Genomic DNA, 20,182 nt, shown 5'->3' with positions numbered 1-20,182 from the left:
TATGACGAGCTCGACTTGGAAGACAAACCCCTTACTTTGACTGGAAAAAGGTTTTAAACTTAAGACCTCCAACATGAAAGTTTCAAGCCCAAACCATCGAACCACCCCGAAGGGTCTTGTCTTCTTATTAACTTTCCACCCTAAACTTCGACTGTCATATCCCTCACATTAAGGAAATTTCCTTTATAATTATGCAAGTGTGGAATGTCTTGTCTACTCACTCTCCCAAATAATTTTTTACCATATCTACATTTCTTCGAACCCATCTAACAAATTTCGAACAACTCTTCACTAGGTTTGTATTCATCTCATATTTACATGACAGAGCCACTTCAGCGGCACTTCTCTCGTATTGTCCACTATGGAATCATTCCAACCTTATTCTCAATATTATCATTCTTATTCTATCTCTTATTCGAAAAAAATAAAGAAAGCAAAATTCAGATGAATTAAGCATAAGAAGAGAAGGTGTGTAATCATTCTAGTAAGGATATGCAAGAGGCTATTTGTAGGGGGGCAAACGAATTAGTAGAAGTAGACAAAAAAAAAAGTATTAGAAAGAGGTAATTAGAAAAGATACAGATACAACTTCATAGTATTGAGGACATGATTTTAGATAGGATAGAATGAAGGTCGTGTTAGTGTAAAAAGTTAGTTATGATAGAGCATTGTCTTACTAGTTAGGGTTTAGGTTTGTTACTCGTGGTTCTTGCTTTTGATGTTTATTGTCATATGTTATTTATTGTATTTAATTACATTGTTCTATTACTGTTATTATTATTTTGTCCGATGTAGATTTTATTTCTTATATAACTACTATGTCTTCTTTGTCGTTTTCCTCTTGTTTTACTTAAATTTGACGCATTCAAAGTGAGAGTTTTTCAAAAATAATATATCGATCTCCACTAAATAATGACAAAATTTATGTAAAGTTTATCCATCCAAACCTCACTTAATAAAATTTTACAAAATATATTACTGTAATCTTATCTCTTGTAATATACTTGCTCACACATTCATCTTTTAACCTTTTTTTTTCTTCAATTACAAGAATGAAAATGAGAGAAATATCTTATTGACTTTTTTTCTTAAAAATAATTGTAAGATAAAACTAAAGAGATTCTTTCATCTCGTGAATTGACCAAATCACCCTCCCACTCGCGATCCGTCATCAATGATTCCATTTGTCTAGATTTGTTTAATATACCCACACCGCCCCTTTACAGAACCGTCATAACACAAAAGGTTAACTTCGTCATTCCATTCCTAAACCACTACACGTGTGTGCTAAATTACCAAAAACCCCAAACTCCTAAGATCCCTCCACGTGTCCGTAAACTTCCTCAATAATTCCTCATCAACGGCCAGGATCCTCCCTTTGAGAAACACAGAGAAAACACAACGCCCAAAACCCAAAATATCTCAAAAGAGAAGAGCACTATATCCACTTAAACACATTCACACGGATCGCTGACGTGGCAAAATAATTTTCGAAATCCCGCCCAAATCATCTCCGATTCGATTTTTTAGAGGCAAAATTCTTTTAGAGTCCCTCAGCGCGAAAAGCCCTTGTTATTTCTCGCTCCCCTTCATATAGACCCCTTTCCCACTCACAACTCAACACTTACAAAGCAACGCACCAAATCCACACAAACGAATAACATCCGACTCCCTCTAGAGGTAAACCCTACGGCGCTTTACTCACTACCTCAGCCGAGTTTTCACCTTTTTCCGCCGGTTCATCACCGATTCTCAACGGTTTTCGTGTTTTCGTTGCAGGTTTCATCATGAAAGGAGCTAAATCAAAGGCTAAAGCTGATACCAAGTGAGTTTGACTCTGTTTTAGTTGTGGTTTTGATTTGCTTCGTGTTTACGGTTTCAGATCTAGGTTTTTGTGGTGTTTCTATGTGAGAATTTTTTCGATTCGTGTTGTTAAAGTTTTGATGAATTGTTATAGGCTTGGTGTAAGGAAGAAGGCTACTGAGAGTAAGAAGGCGAAGAACGCCGCTAAGGATCCAAACAAGCCTAAGAGGCCTCCAAGTGCCTTCTTCGTTTTCATGTATGTATCTAATCGTTGTGTGTTTTGTGATTTATGTGTTTAAGGCCGATATACTAACGGTGTTCATCTGCTTTGTTGAATGAAGGGAGGAGTTCAGGAAGACCTACAAGGAGAAGCACCCAAATAACAAATCTGTTGCTGTTGTGAGTAGTTTACCCTAAGTAGATCCTTATTTTCAGCAGCATCTGTCGGTTTTTGTGTTTTGACCTTTTGCTTAATTGATTTTTGTTCACTAAATTGTAGGTTGGCAAAGCTGGCGGAGACAAGTGGAAACAGTTGTCAGATGAAGTGAGTATAAGCCTCAAATCATATACTGGAAAATTCTATTCGAGTTTACTTTTTGACTTTATGCGTTTTGTCTTCAAACGAACTATGTACTGAAGTTCTGCTTTGTTTTTATTTTTTTAACTTTGCTCTAGGAGAAAGCTCCTTACCAGGCCAAGGCTGAGAAGAGGAAGGCTGAGTACCAAAAGAGCATGGATGCATATAACAAAAAACTGGTAAATAATATATTCTCACTGATGTAACCTTATGTGTTCATGGTCTGCTTTTTCCATTTCTAATTTTTAATTTAATCCGATGCAACACAGGCTGCTGGTGATGCTGACGATGAGGAGTCTGACAAGTCCAAGTCCGAGGTACATGATGATGATGAGGACGATGATGGAAGTGAAGAGGTTCGTATTTATGAGTGTAATTATCGTCTATTAGTTTGATGATTTTTTGTGATTTGTGAGTTCTTATAGATGATTTTATTCATGTTTTCACAGGAGGATGATGATTAAACAATCAGTAGGCTGTTGAACTTCAGAGAATGGTGGATAAGTTCATGTAGGAATTGCTATCAGTCCTTCCCTTGATAAATAGATGCCCTCTTTTTCACATTTTTTTGTTTAGTTTTTGTTCTTTGGGGGTTTAGTTTGGACAGAAAGTTGAAATTCAGATGACTTGCCTTAAAGCTCAAGTAGTTTATGTAATTTCTCTATTTTGCTGATGTTAATGAAAATTTAGCTTGGGAATTCCTTTTGTTGCTAGTATACATTTCAGTTGATCATATTTGATGCTAAATAGTATCTTCTTGTTTTCGTTTTATTATTATTGAATCAACGGTAACTTTCTGCTAATTTTATTTATGGTGTTTGGGTCCCGATCTGATTCTCGCTAGAAATTTTCATTTCCATGTGAATAGGATTTTATAGTCGATTAGAACACGTGGTTATTATTTTAACAGTCGTATGTACTAATTTATTAAGTTTCAGTATCGCCAGCCATTTGAATCTTGGCATTAAGATATTCCATTTGCTTGTGCAGTAGTTCAAGTGTCTATAATTTTGCCTGTATCGTTCCTTTTGGCATATGGGACCATTTCCTTATTCATATCCTCCTTCTCAGTAGACCAATTATTCGTATTTCAGTGTTCTTCTCCAATATGATGACAGATGTTTAACTAGTTGGTGTAATCAAAACACAACTTCAATAGAACAGTCTCTTAGAAGCCTCAGTACCTATAGAGTTAAACTATCACCTTCTCCATCCATATCCTCAGAACGAGGACTCGATCAAAATAAGTTCCTATAAATATGCATCCATACTGGGGATGTCCGAGGCTTGTATACAAATATGTTTTTCTCTTACCGAGTGTCCTCCGTTTTTCTCAACACATAAATCTTTCTTCCAATTTTATGTAGGGATTGATTAGACATTTGCTGCAAACTTGAGAAAGCGCTTAGAGGGGAATGCATGATTCTGCTCTCGCCTTCTTACCGTTCTCGTGTTTTCACTATCCCAGTGAAAATTGTGAATCAGACGCAAGTATTTCTACATGCATGTGTGGATATCAGATTGTACTGAGCTGCAAATACAAATACATTAATAACCTTCAATTTACATAAAAGACGCATCAACATAACTTCATACTGGGAAACACTGTCAAACCCCTAAAAACTAACGTCTCTGTGAGAATCATATCAAATGTTGTGTGCCATTTACATATAATAAATAAAAGAAGAAAAGAAAATCTCCAACTCCAAGTCTCATAGAAATGAACAAATAGGTAACATCAAGAAAAATACTCAGAATTGTAATTTACTATACATTTCCAGCAAAACATCTTTGTGTGGAGTGAAGCAATCACGAATTTGCTTTGTCATTTCCAGAAAATCGCAACACCTCTTTAGCCATGGAAGAAAATGACTTGGCTTGGTCCTGCATCTCAGCACTTCTAATGTTGATGCCCTGCACATACAAATTCACAAAACTTCACTACCTTCTCTGTTCTGCTTTCTTCTAACTTAGATAAGCTAAAACATAGACAAACAACCCTTTCAAATTTATAAGCAATATTCCCTTTCGCCATACAAAATCATGTAGGGTAAACATAGTTTTGAAAATATGTCCACCATGAGTAATGAGAGTCACCATATAGTACCTGCAACTTCTTCAGATTTTCACTGAGCTTTGACTTTGCTGCCTCTGTAGCACTGGGTTCCTGCAATCAACATAGGAAAATTTTCTTACAATGCTAACTTGCCATGGAACTAGATGCAACTCAACATCTCAGTCAAATTGCTAAAATAGTTGAAATAAGAATTGATTGTTGGGGCTTACTGCCCAACAGGTAGGAAGTTAAAGGGATATGCTAATAAACATTGTTTATTTCTCAACAAATATATCTTTCTCACTCTCTTTTCAATTAGACAAAACACATTTAATGCCCTTACTTACTCTTCCTCGAGCCAAACAAACTGGGAATGCAGGAAAGAGAACTTACAGCTGAAGCAGTATACCCATATCTTTTCTTAATTTGACCAATAGTATCTGCTTTGTCATCTTGTGGTACATCATTTATCGGGGCTTTATCGTTTTTGACCTTCACGGGCATAAACTTTCCTGTAAAAGGAAGAGCAATGATTTTTAAATAAAAAAAAATGAAAATGATGTAGAACTACTGGTCATTCAGCACACCGTTATTAAGTGTAGTAGAAAAGCCATCTAAAAGAAGATGGGAAAACCGAATAATTCGTGAATGGAGATTTGCGAGACAGCATTAATATTACTTGGTTGAAAGCTGAAAGTGTCAATAAAACTTCTAAGTATATTAAAAAAAGGCAGATAACGACTGATGGGAAAGCCTAAAACCAAAGAATGTAGACTCATGAGATTGCATTATCATTACACTGCAGAAAGCTAAAAGTGTTGATAACTATCAACTTCTTCACTCTAATAACTTACCTTTCAGAGCCTGAAATGTATTTGTAAGGTTCTGCTTGTTCAGTGCTGCAACCATTGGATTTCCCTTCTGTTTCTCTACTGGATCTTCAATTTCAATGTCATCTTAAGGGAAAACAGAAACTTAGCAGCAGGTAGTTGCATAGTTTGAAAAAGCAAAAAAGTAAACTATGAGCAACTCTTTAATGTAATGCTCTCCAGAATTTCATCAACCGGAACTTTTCATGAAAATATAAAATAGTTCAGCAAGTTAAATTGCCACTCTTTTAGGTTGTTATTTCTTTACTGTTACTTCCACTTTCTTCTGCGTCTGATTTTCAGTTTAGTCTGAGAAGAGCATTATGTAGGCCCTTATCATGTCGTTGCCAGGTATTCAGTTCAATGGAAGAAGTGAATGATGAAGAAGCGGACAACCATTATAAGAGATAAACTATACCTATATCCAAGTCAGCATCCTTTTCGTTCCTGCCTAACTTCTCTTCACTGTGGGTGAGTGATGGAAAGTTGTCGGCTGAAAACATTGCAGACATCTCTTCAATACTTGCTCTTGCATTTTCAACTCCGCTGTCAGGCACATTGTTTGCCTTATTTCCCTTGGCATCTTTGAAAACAGATCCAAAAATTCCCTACAGTCAAGAATGTCAAAGAAATTATTTAATAATGACTGAAGGCTAACTTAAAATTTCAGAGGTAGGAGAACCCAACCTTTTTCTTTTCTTTTTGGATGATGGGTGCATAGATCTTCCCTGGTTCAACCACTAAATCTCTATCGTAAACATGAGAAGCAGAGTCCAGGAACCTATCATGCAGCAATACTATGAATTGCAGGGGATACTGTATTCTTATAAAATAATTGAATTCTCAGTGGGAAGTGAAGGAGGTGAGGAATGCAACTATGTTCGATTAATCCTTCACAGAAATAAGCCAAAAAGAAAGTAGGCTGTCAAATGGAAAAAAAATATTTGGTTGCTGAAACATTTGTCACCTGAAGGTGTCATTTTGCAAGGAAACTGAGACGAAGAACATTTCTTGATCCCTGTCAACCTAGTCATAAATAATTTTTTGAGTTTAAGTTAGAGCTTAAGGTATATAAACCTCATTAGAAACAGAAAAAAAGCTAAAGTGTCGGTGCAATACCACTATGAGTTCACCAGTTTTTGAAGCGCATACTGAATGGTCAGCTATGGCGTTTGCCTTCGGTGGAGAAAGTACGAGGCCTCTAACTGAAGTTTCCTTTAGAAGGGACAACTCTGGAAGAGACCTGAAGTTCTACAGAATAAATTCAGAAGGATGCATATAATTTCCCCCTTTCAGTGAAAACATATAACTAAGGAGGCACTGAGGGAGAAACACAACAAGGCCAATTTAGACACCACAAACTTCTAATGTGCACTCACAACAAACTTGGTCTAATCTCACGCGTGGGGGGGTCTTTGGAAGGGTAAAGTGCACGCAGACCTCACCTCTACCTTGAGAAGGTATAAATTTGTTTAAGATAGACCCTCAACTTAAAGAAAGATGTAAAAGAAAGCAGTAGCAACAAGCAGAAACAACAAGAAGATAGTATAAGAATCGAGGCTAAAGAAATAACAGGTAGGAATAAAAATCTAAGGATACAAGAATAATACTAATAATCTGGGAATGGATAGCAATACTCCCGACTACCAACACCTTCTACCCTAATTATCGACCTCCACACCTTCCTTTCAAGGGTCATGTCCACGGTGAGATGAAGTTGTACCTTGTCATGCTTAATCACCTCAGTCCGATACTTCTTAGGCCTATATCTACCCCTCCTCAAGCTCAGTGCGGTCAACCTCTTGCACCTCCTTACTGGGTCATCTGCACATCTTCTCTACACATACCTGAACCACCTCAACCTCACTACCCGCATCTTATCCTCCATGGGAGCCACTCTCACCTTGGACCCAATGTCATCATTCTTAATCTTCTCTCTTCTGGTATGCCATACATCCATTTCAACATCCTCATCTTCGTGATACACTCCACCCCATACAACATAGTAGGTCTAACCGCTACTTTGTGGTACTTACCTCTAAGTCTCAACGAGGTAAGTCTCTAGTGGCACTCATATTTTACATTTAAATGTACTTTGTAGCTTACCTACAGGACTTCAGAAAAGGAAATGATAGAAATGCAAACTAATAAGCTCTCTTTTGAAGAGGCAAAATCTACACGTTTTAAAAAATTGTATTATTGTCCCCGAGACAAGATTAATGGTTTAGATATCCAGTATCTAGTATGCCGTAGTATGCTTTTGAACTAGAACCGAGACTAAACATTTCTATGCCAGTAAAAGCTTGTAAGATCCATGACAGAATCAACAATAAAGGAATAGTTCATGATAACATTACCGAGCAGAATAATTCTCATATATATTTGGTCACACAGTAGAAGAAACATCACCTAATCTCAATCTTTCCATTCGAGAAGAGAAGCATAAGGCCCGCCTCAGGCATGTCAAATGTTGATGCCCAGCAACATAGCGTGGAATGGAACTTCTTTTTGAAGTATACTTTCTTAATACCCTGAATATATTTCAAGCAAAGAGAACACACACTGAGATGGATAGTCCACCAGTTTTATGTAAGCACAAACAAGACAAATAGACACATACCTGAATAATATGCAATAAGGAATAGACATACACAGCCTTTTCAGAACAGATCAATACTAATGGTTGCTTTGATGCAACATTATCCGAATTCCCCTTAATAATGTCTATACCATCTGAAATGCTTAATCCTCGACCAGACATTTCTAGTCCATCTTCATCAAATGTAGAGAAAAGGAAAATACATGAATTTTTGTTAGTTTTAAGCGTTCATGAGAAGCTTTTCCGAGAAAATGAACAGATTCTATAAGAAATCATGAAATACCCAAAATCTGCATAAATAAAGCTCTGGAAGGTTTCTTTGGATGAACACTGGAAGGGCTTAATATATTTCCTGTTTCTGTCTCAAGGGCCAAGACTGATGAATCCTTAGTCGCTACCACTAAGATATTCTTGTCGAATCCATGCAAGCTACACGTGTTGAACTGAATAGACATGACACCTGCACAGAGTTCACTGGCAATATGTGTTTGATACAGTATAGTCTTGCTGTCAGAATCAATTAATACCACCTGCATACCACAAATTATGGGATTTCAAACACTCGAATCTGTTAATATAAATACTCGACTTGAAAAGCATCCTCAATATGTCACATACTCCCCCTTACACAATCACAAGAAAACAGGTTTGGGAACTTTGTATCTCAAGGGTCCGAATAAATTCAGTTAGGGTACTTGTTAAAAACTCAGAGTTACTAGAGCATTATAAAATGTGTGTGTAAAACCAAGCTGCTTTCAGGCTCCTCCTTACTAGAGAACCACCATATTAAACAGAATTAACAATAACATTTAACAAAAAATTCTGAGATATACAGTTCACATTCTGCACAGGTCCTACAAACTTACTGTAGCGGCATTATTCCCAAATGATTGAGACCGACATTTGTCTTGGAAGGAGAAGGGTGCAGTATTGAAATGCTTGAAAACCTAAAGGAATAAAATGAATGATGTATAGCTTGAGGAAAAATAGAAGCAGAAACTTACATATCCTTGGTCAGAACCAACAGCAAAATACTTGGAATCCTCACTGGTACTTATAGAAAGTACAGCTCCATTAACTTTGACAAGCTTAATGCTCTGGATTGGGTTGCTTCCTTTCTTTGAACCTACTGGAGTTGGGTGAATAAGTCAATAATTCATTCTTTTTGCTGATTCTTGAAATATTTGCTTACATAAAACAAAGAAAGGGATATGTCTATCTTTTAAAAGAGCAAAACCATTAATAATATCAGATGTAAGATCAAATTCTCAAAGTTTTCCTGACATTCATGCTACATACCTTGAAAGGATAGAAAACTAGTATCTGGGGCAAAAAACTCAGTTTTGAACTTGTAGATACGTACCTGCACGCCAAGTATACAAGAATTAAAACCCTCAGAATGCAGAAAATTTCTTCATTTTGGTAAATCCATTATAGACAGTTTACCGTTCCACTTTGATCACCAGAAATGAGGATATGTAAGTCAGATGTAAGACATAATGCCGTTAAGGGTACACCACTTAAGGAAAGGCTGTCCTCACTCTGCAGAGTAAAAGATACAGTGAATTCGGAAGGCAATAAACAAAAGCAGCAAACATTGATGGATTGGCTCACATTATTGAATAGATTGTAAATTGCCAATCTTTCTACTTACTGTTCGCATATCCAACTGAAAAAGTAAGGCTGAAGATGAGACATAAAACATGCTTTATAATGACTAGAAAACAGAAGAATACATGTTACTTTTCCTGACAAAGACACATTTGTAACCTACCAAATATAAGTAATGGTTCCAGTGCGACAAGGTTGTTTGACTAGTCGTGACTTGTGGTTGACTAACAAGAAAGAGAAAATGGAATGCAAGATTACCTGCTGAGTTATTGACACAATAGGAAGTGGATTTGGGCACGAGACATCCCATAAGTTTATGGCTCCGTTACTGTGACCACTTAAGAATACATTTTTGGCCTTAGAAAATTGAGTTGAATTTGATCCAGTTCCATCTTTCTGTCCTCTCTCAAATGGAAAAAGAGGCATGCTATCTTTTATCAGGCTACTATAGTCCTGCATTACCAGAAAAGTGTCGTTAATTATAGCGTTAAAAAATACAATTGCAGAAGTAAATGTATCAGATCTAGAAAAGTTTACACACCTGATCCATGGAAAACAACATGTAAGGATTGTTTACTACGAATTTTGCAATGGTGATGCTTGAATCAACAAGTGGGAGCTTCACCGTCACTTCCCTTGGAAGTGATGGCGGTGACCTAGACTGGTACTGTATTAGGTACCTTTCAATTAAAGAATCATCATATGTGTAAATTTGGCCAGACTTTGATACCAAAAGTAATGAATTGTTAATGTTCTTTTTCAATGTGGGGAAGCTTGAGATAATCTCCATGTCCAAACAAGACTCAGGAGGGTGAAGTCCCAACTTAATTGTGCGAGATTCAGTGTGCTCATTTAGCAAAACTACCTGCAAAATGACAAATCATACGACTTCAATTGAAAGCAGGCCTAATCTATGGAAATAGGAGACAATCAAAACAGAGAATCAACTAAATGTTGTTCTAATAACTTCAGCCTTATTTTGCCACTACTCTAGAAAATAACTTGGGAAAAACCAAGACTAATGCATAACTAATTGTTAACAGATTAAAAAAGCAAACTACGTGGTGAGTGATTTTCAACAATATATACTAACAGCGCCTAAGATAAATAGAAGTTATATAAGAGGACTGGAGTCTGAACTCTGGATTCATTGAGAAAAGCAAACTTACAGAATAAAATACACACATATAAGCAACCAAAGAATAAGAAGTAACCTGTAGTAAGTTTGCTGCTTGACAATCGGGGGAGCCCATAGCATATAATCGACTTGCTTTACCTTCTGCATAGGCCCATATTAATTTTGCTATAGGGATTTTGTCTAACTTATATCCAAGATTCAGTTTACAAATTGGGGCACTTTGAGTTCCACTAGGCAATTCCTCATGTTCTTGATCTATGCTTGAATTTGAAGTAGCTGGAATACTCCAGATGAATATCTCTCCGTTGTTGTATCCAACAACTAGTTTACTTCCATAAGGGCAGCACCAACATGCTGTGGTTGCTTTTTTTGTCTCGTGACCCATAGATTGCAGAGGACTCCCCCCTGTTATAAAGATTGCTTTACTTTCACGGATTGACCAAAGTGTTATGACACCATCTTTGTAAACAATAGCCACCCTGCATCAAATAAAGTTTTTTCACAATGGTTATACTAACGTAGTTATCACCACATAATGATCAAAATATTAATAAACCTTTGGTCTGTAAAAGAACATTCAGTTGTAACATTATATTGTATGAGGGCAATTCAACAAATAAAGTTATCAGTAGTGCCTCATTTCATGCCTGGTAAGCATAACTTTAATAGGCTCAATTAAACCCACAAAAAATTGAACTTCTGAACCTACTTTTGTAACATTTGGATACGCATGGATTAAATTATTTTTAAATAAAGATATGTCGAGTAGTAACCTCCAAATTTTAGAGTTTCTATCAATTATAATCAGATTTGGGTACTAGTAACTTTATTCAGAGCAGCAGAATTTCTCTTGTAGTAAGAGTTAAGAACAACAACAACAAACCCAGTGTAGTCCCACAAGAAGGGTCTGGGGAGGGTAGGATGTACACAGACATTACCCCTACCCTTGTGGGGCAGAGAGACAGTTTGCGGTAGACCATCTTACAGTAAGAGTTATGAAACAAAAAGCTCCAGCAAAGAAGAGAGGGAACTATTGATAAGAATAAATTTACCTCTTATATTCTTTTAGGTGACATTGATTGAAAGATTGATAAGTACAAATTTTACTGAATTAAAAGAAGCATTAGCTTGTGCCAGAATATGTACCAGATGGAATTCTTTTATCTGTTCTTTAGAAACTGAGAAAAATAGCATAAGTTACCTCTTAGTTTCTGCAGCAGGTTGAGGCAGTATATGGGCTACAGCAGCATCCCCGGAAACTTCATTTGATAGGCCTGAATCAGGATCGTGTTGTCAGGCCAACATGGGGTAGTATGTACTGAGGATCTATGTATGGAATACTGACTGAACCATCTGTTTAATAGTTCTCCTATATTTCTTTTCTATTTTCGGGGAATAACCTTTGAATTAGTTATAAAATGTTTTTCCGTTGTTCCTGAGGTCAACTTCAATCTACAGTTAGATGTTTCTGAATACACTTGAAGTCTCTTATATTTTAAAACAAATAAATTTAAACATTACATGTGTAGATTAATCCACAAACCCCTGAACCATGCTACGGGCATTAATGATCACAAACAATATGAGAACCTCTCAAGCAACTTTATGTCATGAGTAAAGAACAGTAGAATTTAAGCATCAGAGAAAACTGAATGACGAATAAGCAACAGGTGTAAAGAGGATTTGGTCTCACCATGAGATGCCGAAAGAGGGATACAGTATTTCATTTTCTCTATATTATAGGGTTCTTTAACAACCTTCATAACTGAAACATGTCCTGACGAGTCTCCAAGATACCTGTGACAGCACAATGAATAGCTAGTTCACATCTTCTTCACGTACAAATCAGCTTAACCTAGATGTACCTTAGATGCACTTACAGGTAGGGAGTTTGCTGTATGAGTGTAAAAGATGTGATATCCCGGTCGAAGTCATGAACATTACACAAATACCTTTGTTCTACATCCCAGACCTAATGATGACCAAGTAATCAAATTATTAGTCTCACCACACAGCTATGCCACACTCATGCAGGGATGTCTAGCCTAGAAAGTTGAACTTTTGATTGGAATAATGGAAACTCCTACTAGAAATTACAATAGTACTGCTTGTAGTGTATGTGTATGCTAAAGGAGCTTCATCAAATAACTTGCCTCTATTTGGTTATTGGAGTTTATGTTAATTAGGAGGCCTTGGTTCTCCATAAACTGCAAGACCAAAACAATAAATAAGCATAAACTAGCAGCTAAGCATTTTCATCAAAGATCAGTCTTATAAAATGCATGATCATGGTATTAGCGCCTATTTCAATGAAGAAAATTCTTTGCAGGATTCAGAAAATACATACCTGCAAAAATTTGCTTGACACCATCTCTGATGATACCAGCAGAGCTTGTGTGCTATCTTTCCCAAATAATTTGATCCGTCCATCTCTGCATATTAACACAAATTTGAATATTTCAATACCTCAAATCGTGGGCCTAAAGGATTGATTTTTATTAGTGTCGCTGAGAAACAATTTCTCATGAGCATTAATCTCCCCTTTAAAAGGACCAATTGACACCTTGATGAAAAATAGATATGAAAAGTTGTCACTCCAATCCTTCGACACTAGACTACCCTAGCAGTGTAGTGGCTAATACACCTCCTTGCCATGAATGTGACGGCAAGGGGCTGTGACAAAACCCATAATTTGTGCCCGTTGGTAAGTTAGATAGCCAAAGGAACCTAATTGATGGGATGTAATGGAAAAACCAGGTCAGCTATCTACCAAGTATTCCTTGCCATCTGATTCCTGAGTTTAGTCAATAGATATCCTGTTCACATCCAAGGTGCAACATGCATTCCATCTTTCCTTTATTGCATCTCATTATCTAATTTTTGGTTCTCTAGAGCCACCTACTGCACTGTCTAAGAGAATCATATCAGCATGATTTAGAAGCACAATCAAACCACTTTAATTAGTTAGCAGAGCAGATGATGAGAATAGAAGACTCCTGTATCTTTGGAAAATAAGAAAGAGATCATATTGGCAATGGCTCTGGAGAATAGAGATAATGAAAGAGGAAGCTTTTGGCATGATATAAAGAAGGTTGAATAGCAAACTTCATTAAATCAAAAGCCTTGATGCATATGCAGCAAGCAGCTTCCTTGGAACAGTTTAAGCAAACTGCTGATATGTACTATCATTGATTTTTATATAAAGCAGCACTTCAGTAAATAATCAAGTACATTAAGCATATCCTTGTTTCGTCATCCCCTACATTAGATTCTAAAAATTATCGGAAGAATAGTTTGGTTTGGTGTATTAAGGGTAGTTCTGTTTTTAACCATGCTTATCCATGTATCAATAACCCTGGTAATGCTAGTACCAAAGCTTGCTATGTACCAAACAAGGTATTAAATAATACCAAGGCTAATACATATATTATTTTACATCCTACCAAATGACCCCTTAGTGTCCAAATTACCTGCACTTACATTGTCAAAAGTCATACTGAAATAAACAGTCAAGCTACAAAAATTTTCTTTTCTACAACTTTCTCTTAAGTTTAACACAAATTTTCATCCAAACTAGCAAAAAAGATCCAATTCAATTTTCAACATAGAAAACAAAAAGGCAACTTTACTTTCCATCTTTTGGCTTTATATCATGACTGCAAGTTTCATCTTACAAGTTATAAATGTGCCAATGGAAGCCTAGATGAGCATTTTCAAATTGCAATAGATACTTTCTCCAATAGGACTTCAACATCAACATATCTAATTTTCTTTCAGATTTAGCAAACATTCCTCCTCTAAATCATTCAACTTGCACTCCATAAACCTCATTTTAGAAAAAACATAATTATACAGAAAAATAGAGTATCTTGCAGCTTGTCAAGATATTTAGTGTTTATTCCTAATCACGAAACAAAAACATAAGCCCTTCAATGCAAACTGATGCATATTGTTAAGTGGATCTCAACTATGTATTCTCTCATTTCTACAAATAAAAACCAGTATCATACTACATTAGATTGTTCTTTCCCATATGCTTTCAGAAACATCTTAAGTTACTTAGTAACTATTCTTTCTTTTCTATTACTTCTCTCAACAAGTAGCAATTGATGATATCATCGGACACAATTTTTTCACTCAAAACTGAGGATATATATTGACATTGTCAGCAACAGTTAGTTCAATAGAAATGAGAAAAGCAAATAATTCAATTACTTAAAACAACTGCCCCATTCTCTCATTTATATGGCATTTTCCCACCAAACCGCAGAGCAGAACTGAATGCAGCAGAAATTTCCACATCTGATATCTAGAAGAACTCGCGTGGACTGAAACTTGACTGTCTCAAAAAAAGAGCAGGTAAAACAGGTCTGAAAGAGAGACTCCAAACAGCTAATATTAACACATATATCAAAGGGACATAACAGATGGTAATATCAAAGATAATCCAGAGCTACAAATGAAATTTGAATGGAATCCCTAAAAAGGAATTAGTTGTGTAATATATTCAAATATATGACAATGTTTTCCCTAAGCTATGAAGCACATCATGACCTTGTAGAAATTTTGTGAAAAGAATACAACCACTGTAAACTTTCAAAGCAATACTTTCATTATCAAAGGTCAGATACATCTGTGTTACCTCACATACTCTAAGATAGCTTAACTGACAAAGACAAACTCGACCAATATGTCAAATTGCTTTAGCCACCTTTCATTAAACCTCATTTTCACAGAGCACACACTCTATCTCAATCAATTCGTACAAATCTTTTGACAAAAACCAATGGCAAACTGTTCTTTCTCTTATAGCTTTCATCATCACTTTATAAAATCTCGCCTGTATCTTCGTCCTCACTGTCCAATAAGTAGTCCCCCTCCTCTTCGTCGCTTACTATGGAGTCATCTGTATTATATTCGTCATCACTCCGTTGATCTAATCTTGCTCGAAGCCAGTCCTCCTCATCAAGTTCTTCAACTTCTTCATCCTCCTCCCCTTCGGAGAAAGCTGAAATCCTCGTGCCAGAAGACTCCAACTTCTCAACAATGTCATCCATCAAACTTCCTAAACTAGTACCCTCCTTTCCTATCCCACCATTGAACTCACTTACAGAGAACTGTGCATTACTTCTATCCCAAGACTCCCTCCGTCTCTCACTCTTTAACACTAGATCCTTTTCTGTTATCTCTCCATTTTCTACCCCATTCCATGGAACCCATAAATCAGCATGCCTCCCCAATGCCCTGTCCCAATCCCCAACTACTACTGTTCCTAAATTTGCTTCCTTTGCTCTCCTTAACATATCACAAAAATCTGAATCATCAGAAATCAAAAACAACCAATCGATCCCTCTACTCATTGAATGCTGCATTTGCTTTTTCAAAGCCCAATCTGCTGCCTGTGGCTTATCTGCCACAGTCTTTACATAAACCCCAGCTCTCCTCAACTCAGATGCTAAACCATAACCCACTTTAGGTGTTATCAAACTTTTAGCAGCCTCTATATACTTATAATTACCATCAACAAACCTCTCTTTAAATCTCTGTCTTTTCTTGCCTTTTAATGACCTCATACGACTAAGTTTTTTTTCCCTTTCCCTTTCATGTAACTGCTTAAAATGCTTCTTTAAATCCATATGGGTCTTACATTTTCGTCCACAGACAGAACATATGTAAGGTTCCGATGGGGTTACAACCCCTTTACGTTCAAGAACATCAAGATGTCGTCTTTCACGCCTTTCTTCAACAACCCACTGAGGAAGATGGATGAAAGCATGACGATTAGCATATGCGGACATATCCACAACATCGCCAAAACATTGCGCTACCCTTTTCAGCGACATGGCTGCCTCGTAGGGCGGGCCTCGTGGTGGTTTGTTGTCTAAGTCCCACAAGATTACAACTTTCTTGGGTTTTGCTGTGTATAGTCCTTGTTTGGTCCTTTCCATGTCGATTTCTTGACCAGCTGCACAAGCACTGATGTGCCATTTAATGGGTCTACGAGGTACGGCGATTGGGGAACTGGGTTTGAAGGATAACGTAACATTAGTGGTAAGTGAAACTGGGGAAAAAAAAGAGGTTTTGAGATGAAGGGGTTCAATAGAGTTGAAGACTGTGCTCATCAACATTGTAAATATATGTTGATTTTCCTGGTGTGGAGATTAGCGGTAGAAAGCGAAGAAGTAGGTTTTATTGGTACTAAATGCTTGAGGACAGTTCAATGGCATCATAATCAACGAAGGAATATCCAAGAAAGAATTGTTTGTGCTGGGGATTTTTTTCCTTAGACGTAATGAGATAGAAATAGAATAGCAATTGTATGGATGAGGTCATGATCCTCCCCTTCCATTTAATAATCTAGTTTAGTGATGTGGACTATTTATATCAAATTTTAATCCATGTTGTATTGCCATAAAAAACTCTTAAAAATATGTTGAGTTATTATGTACCCTAAAAAGGAGTTTTTTTTTTTATAAAATGCCAAGTAGGCAAAATTCCTATTATTTTTTTTAAAAGTGATTTTCTTTTTTTGCTGTTATTAATCACTCAATCATAATCTTTGTTGGTGATTTCTTCACATTAAATAATCTAAAAATAATTAAATATTAAATAATAATCTAATGAAATACTTTTTTCTATTTTTTATTTGATATACGAAATCCACATTAGAGCTTCAATTAAAATTGAATCAAACACCACATATCTATTCGAGAGAGGCGCTCCCAATCAAATTTTGTCCGTACCTAAAACTTAAATCCAAAACTACTAATTAAAGGTGAAACACTTACAAAATTACATTACAAATCATAATTCAATGAATACTTATAGTGAGTAAGTGGGCGTTGTTTTGAAGGGTAGAACACACTACCAAGATTCTTTAAAAACTGCGTTTAAGTCTTTCATATGCGTCAAAAGGTGAAAATATTTTTATAAATATATTTATCAAATTAAAATTTGATATATATACAATATAACATTAAATGTTATAGAAATGCTTACTTGGTAGCTAGAGCAATAATTTTTTGGATAGAGTCATATGCCGATAGCACAGATCCTGATGGAATGCCGTAATGGAAAACACATCGGGGATTTACATCATCAGACTTCAAACCATCTAAATCTCCTCGAGGCTGCACTTAGCACAAGATTAATCAGCAAAGTAAAAGATGTTAATCTGTTTCTAATCAAACAAAAAACAAAAGAAAAACAGTTGCCACATGTTTCAATTTCTTAAGTTCATGGACCTTAGAACGCAATCATGGGCCCACGGCCCATTTCTCTTTAAGAAACTCCATAATTGCTTCTGAGCTAATGACTGCATCTGGCAAAATACTTCTCTATTTAGACAAGAAATAAATTTTCATCTATTTCCTCTCTGGACACGTGTCTTAAATTCATTGATCATCCTTCTATTTATTCCATTTTAATTACTTATTTCGTAAAATATTTTTATTAATCATTATTTCTAAAAAGACGTAGCAAACCGCATAGTATATTCGATGGGCCACACCCACAGGCAAACAGAAGAGCGTTACTCTTAGCCTTCACTATTAGGACCAGTATCTGACTATAGCAGTTGAGTACTTAAAAGATTGCGTGCGTCATTATTATTTTGGTCAGTCCACTATGCTACAAAGACAAACTTAATTCAGCTCTTTGTTTCAGTCTTACTCCTACGATCTTTTTCAATAATGTAACTTCTACAAGACCTTGTATTTAATGACATTTTTTTAGCTAAATTTTTAAATAGAAACTAAAAAGTAGCACATATTATTAAATGTATGGGATCATATTATAGAAACGGTTTTCATTTAATCATATTCTTAATACTCACCAAGTAAATGATTCGTTCCTCATATTTTCATTGTAAAATACAGAGGATATTGAGGATGTCAATTTCAAAAAATTCTTAAACTAGCAGTGTTACTGTTACAGTATCTCGAAAAGGTGATACTGATATTCTTATCTTAACGCTTAAGATCGACAAAAGTGTAGTACTACTCTAAAGCTCAGCATTAATATTGCGTGAACACATAATGCTTCACGACTATCGAGATCAATCAATTCAAATTTCAAAAAATTCATTATTCTTAACACTAACACACCAATTCCAGTTCTATTAACTTGAAATTGAAACAGAAAACTGGAAGAAATCAATAAGATTAACACGAATCGAAAATGCAAAATCGACATTTTCGATCAATGACAGGATGAAATTTAATTTCTGAAACACACTATAAGTTCGAATTTGAAGTGAATCGAAAGTAGAAATCCAAATAAAGAGTTAAAACAGAGAGATCACGACTGACCTTCTTGACAAAAGAAGCCTTCTCGACAAGCTTCTTCAACATACTCATAAATATTACTAATTCTGCCGGAAAATCGCCGGAATCGTACAGATCGAGGCTCTGAACAGAGAGAAGTGATGGGAGCAGAGAAATGAAGAAAATTTAGGGAAGATTTTGGTGAGTGCTTAGTTAGACTTAGGAAGAAAAAAAAGACGAAAACGAGAGAGAACAAAAGGGAAACGGTTTAGTTTTTTTGTGATTGGACAAAGATAGGCCGGAGTTTTTATTTGATTTTTGTCGCATTCTTTCCTTTTCAAATTTAGGGACACGTGGCGGTTGATGAGGTTGATCCGAAGATTGCGAGAGAGAAACGGGTTGGGCGGTGCCATCGGGTACCAACTGTCTTAAATACGACAAAAATTAATTTATATAATATAACAAAAGAAAATCTCTAACAATTTACTTAATAAAACGATAGAAATTGCTATTATTATTAAGTAAATATATTATTTTTCTAATCAGGTGGTTTTGAATAAAATGGAAATTTGTGATAGTGTAGTAGAGGGATTTGGACCATTTGATTATATATACGTGTTACACTTTGGTTTTTGACTTTGAACAACTTGGATAATAACACGTGGATCCTCAATTTTGTATTTTTGTTTTTTTGTATTCTAAATTGTATTATTGATTTTTTAAAATTAATATCTCAGTTCCTTGTGAGGAAGAAGTATGTGCTGTAACCAAAAAATATAGTAAATATAATTATAACCAAAATATCAATTGAGCTCATTTGAAGTTCTCTTTTTTTCTCTCTTTTGACTAGTAACAAATTAAACAAAACCCATATATTATGGTTCATTTTCAATCGTTTAGGATTTGGAAGTTTAGAAATCTAGTGTGAGAGTGAAGGATTAATATGTGTTTATTAGGGATAAAAAGAAAAGATTGTCTGTTTGTCAGATTAATATACAATTAAAGACAATTTTTTTTTATGACCAGGATTGAAATATTCGGATTGAATATAAGAATAGGTCAAGGTTTGAACATATCCTGCAATTGTGCTGGCATTTTTATTTTTTCGTATACCGGCTTGATTAGTAATTTTGAGAAGTTTAAAGAGTTTAATATTATTCATGAAATATTGGTTTAAAAAGATGAGGTATTTGATTAAGTTCTTTTTTTTTTTTTTTGAAGAAAATAAGTATTTATATGAAGTAGCAGCAATATTTTCAAACCAA

General features: G+C 35.7%; 3 protein-coding genes across 7 annotated transcripts; 1 reads left to right on the top strand and 2 right to left on the bottom strand.

Moving 5' to 3' along the window:
* The first annotated feature begins 1,528 nt into the window (after positions 1-1,528).
* On the top strand, positions 1,529-3,098 carry LOC107010230 (HMG1/2-like protein). Its single transcript, XM_015209476.2, has 8 exons — positions 1,529-1,680; positions 1,780-1,825; positions 1,958-2,059; positions 2,145-2,202; positions 2,303-2,347; positions 2,479-2,559; positions 2,650-2,736; positions 2,830-3,098. Exons 2-8 carry the CDS (start codon positions 1,788-1,790, stop codon positions 2,842-2,844), a joined length of 426 nt encoding a protein of 141 aa, XP_015064962.1. The 5' UTR covers positions 1,529-1,680; positions 1,780-1,787; the 3' UTR covers positions 2,845-3,098.
* An 806-nt stretch (positions 3,099-3,904) lies between these two features.
* On the bottom strand, positions 3,905-19,203 carry LOC107010217. Of its 5 annotated transcripts, none has more exons than XM_015209457.2 (24): positions 18,963-19,203; positions 17,653-17,783; positions 13,001-13,085; positions 12,807-12,860; positions 12,534-12,625; positions 12,347-12,450; positions 11,855-11,927; positions 10,730-11,132; positions 10,057-10,380; positions 9,774-9,968; positions 9,351-9,446; positions 9,204-9,267; positions 8,909-9,033; positions 8,188-8,434; positions 7,926-8,077; positions 7,715-7,836; positions 6,425-6,548; positions 6,273-6,331; positions 5,993-6,086; positions 5,724-5,913; positions 5,291-5,392; positions 4,830-4,948; positions 4,488-4,547; positions 3,905-4,294 (listed from the first exon to the last, which is right to left on the bottom strand). In XM_015209457.2, exons 1-24 carry the CDS (start codon positions 19,008-19,010, stop codon positions 4,190-4,192), a joined length of 3,168 nt encoding a protein of 1,055 aa, XP_015064943.1. In that variant the 5' UTR covers positions 19,011-19,203; the 3' UTR covers positions 3,905-4,189. The 5 variants fall into 5 exon arrangements, with proteins under 5 accessions (XP_015064943.1, XP_015064944.1, XP_015064945.1 ...); XM_015209458.2 differs by having other exon boundaries at positions 8,909-9,030; XM_015209459.2 differs by lacking the exons at positions 17,653-17,783; positions 18,963-19,203 and adding an exon at positions 14,869-14,992.
* LOC107010223 lies at positions 15,090-17,012 on the bottom strand. The gene has a single exon (XM_015209469.2). The coding sequence runs from the start codon at positions 16,779-16,781 to the stop codon at positions 15,480-15,482; it is 1,302 nt and encodes a 433-aa protein (XP_015064955.1). The 5' UTR covers positions 16,782-17,012; the 3' UTR covers positions 15,090-15,479.
* Positions 19,204-20,182: the final 979 nt, after the last annotated feature.

This window comes from Solanum pennellii, chromosome 2 (assembly GCF_001406875.1).
Source record: "Solanum pennellii chromosome 2, SPENNV200".
Lineage (NCBI taxonomy): Eukaryota > Viridiplantae > Streptophyta > Magnoliopsida > Solanales > Solanaceae > Solanum > Solanum pennellii.
Note: the sequence above shows the minus strand (reverse complement) of the source record. Positions and strands in the feature narration are given on the sequence as shown.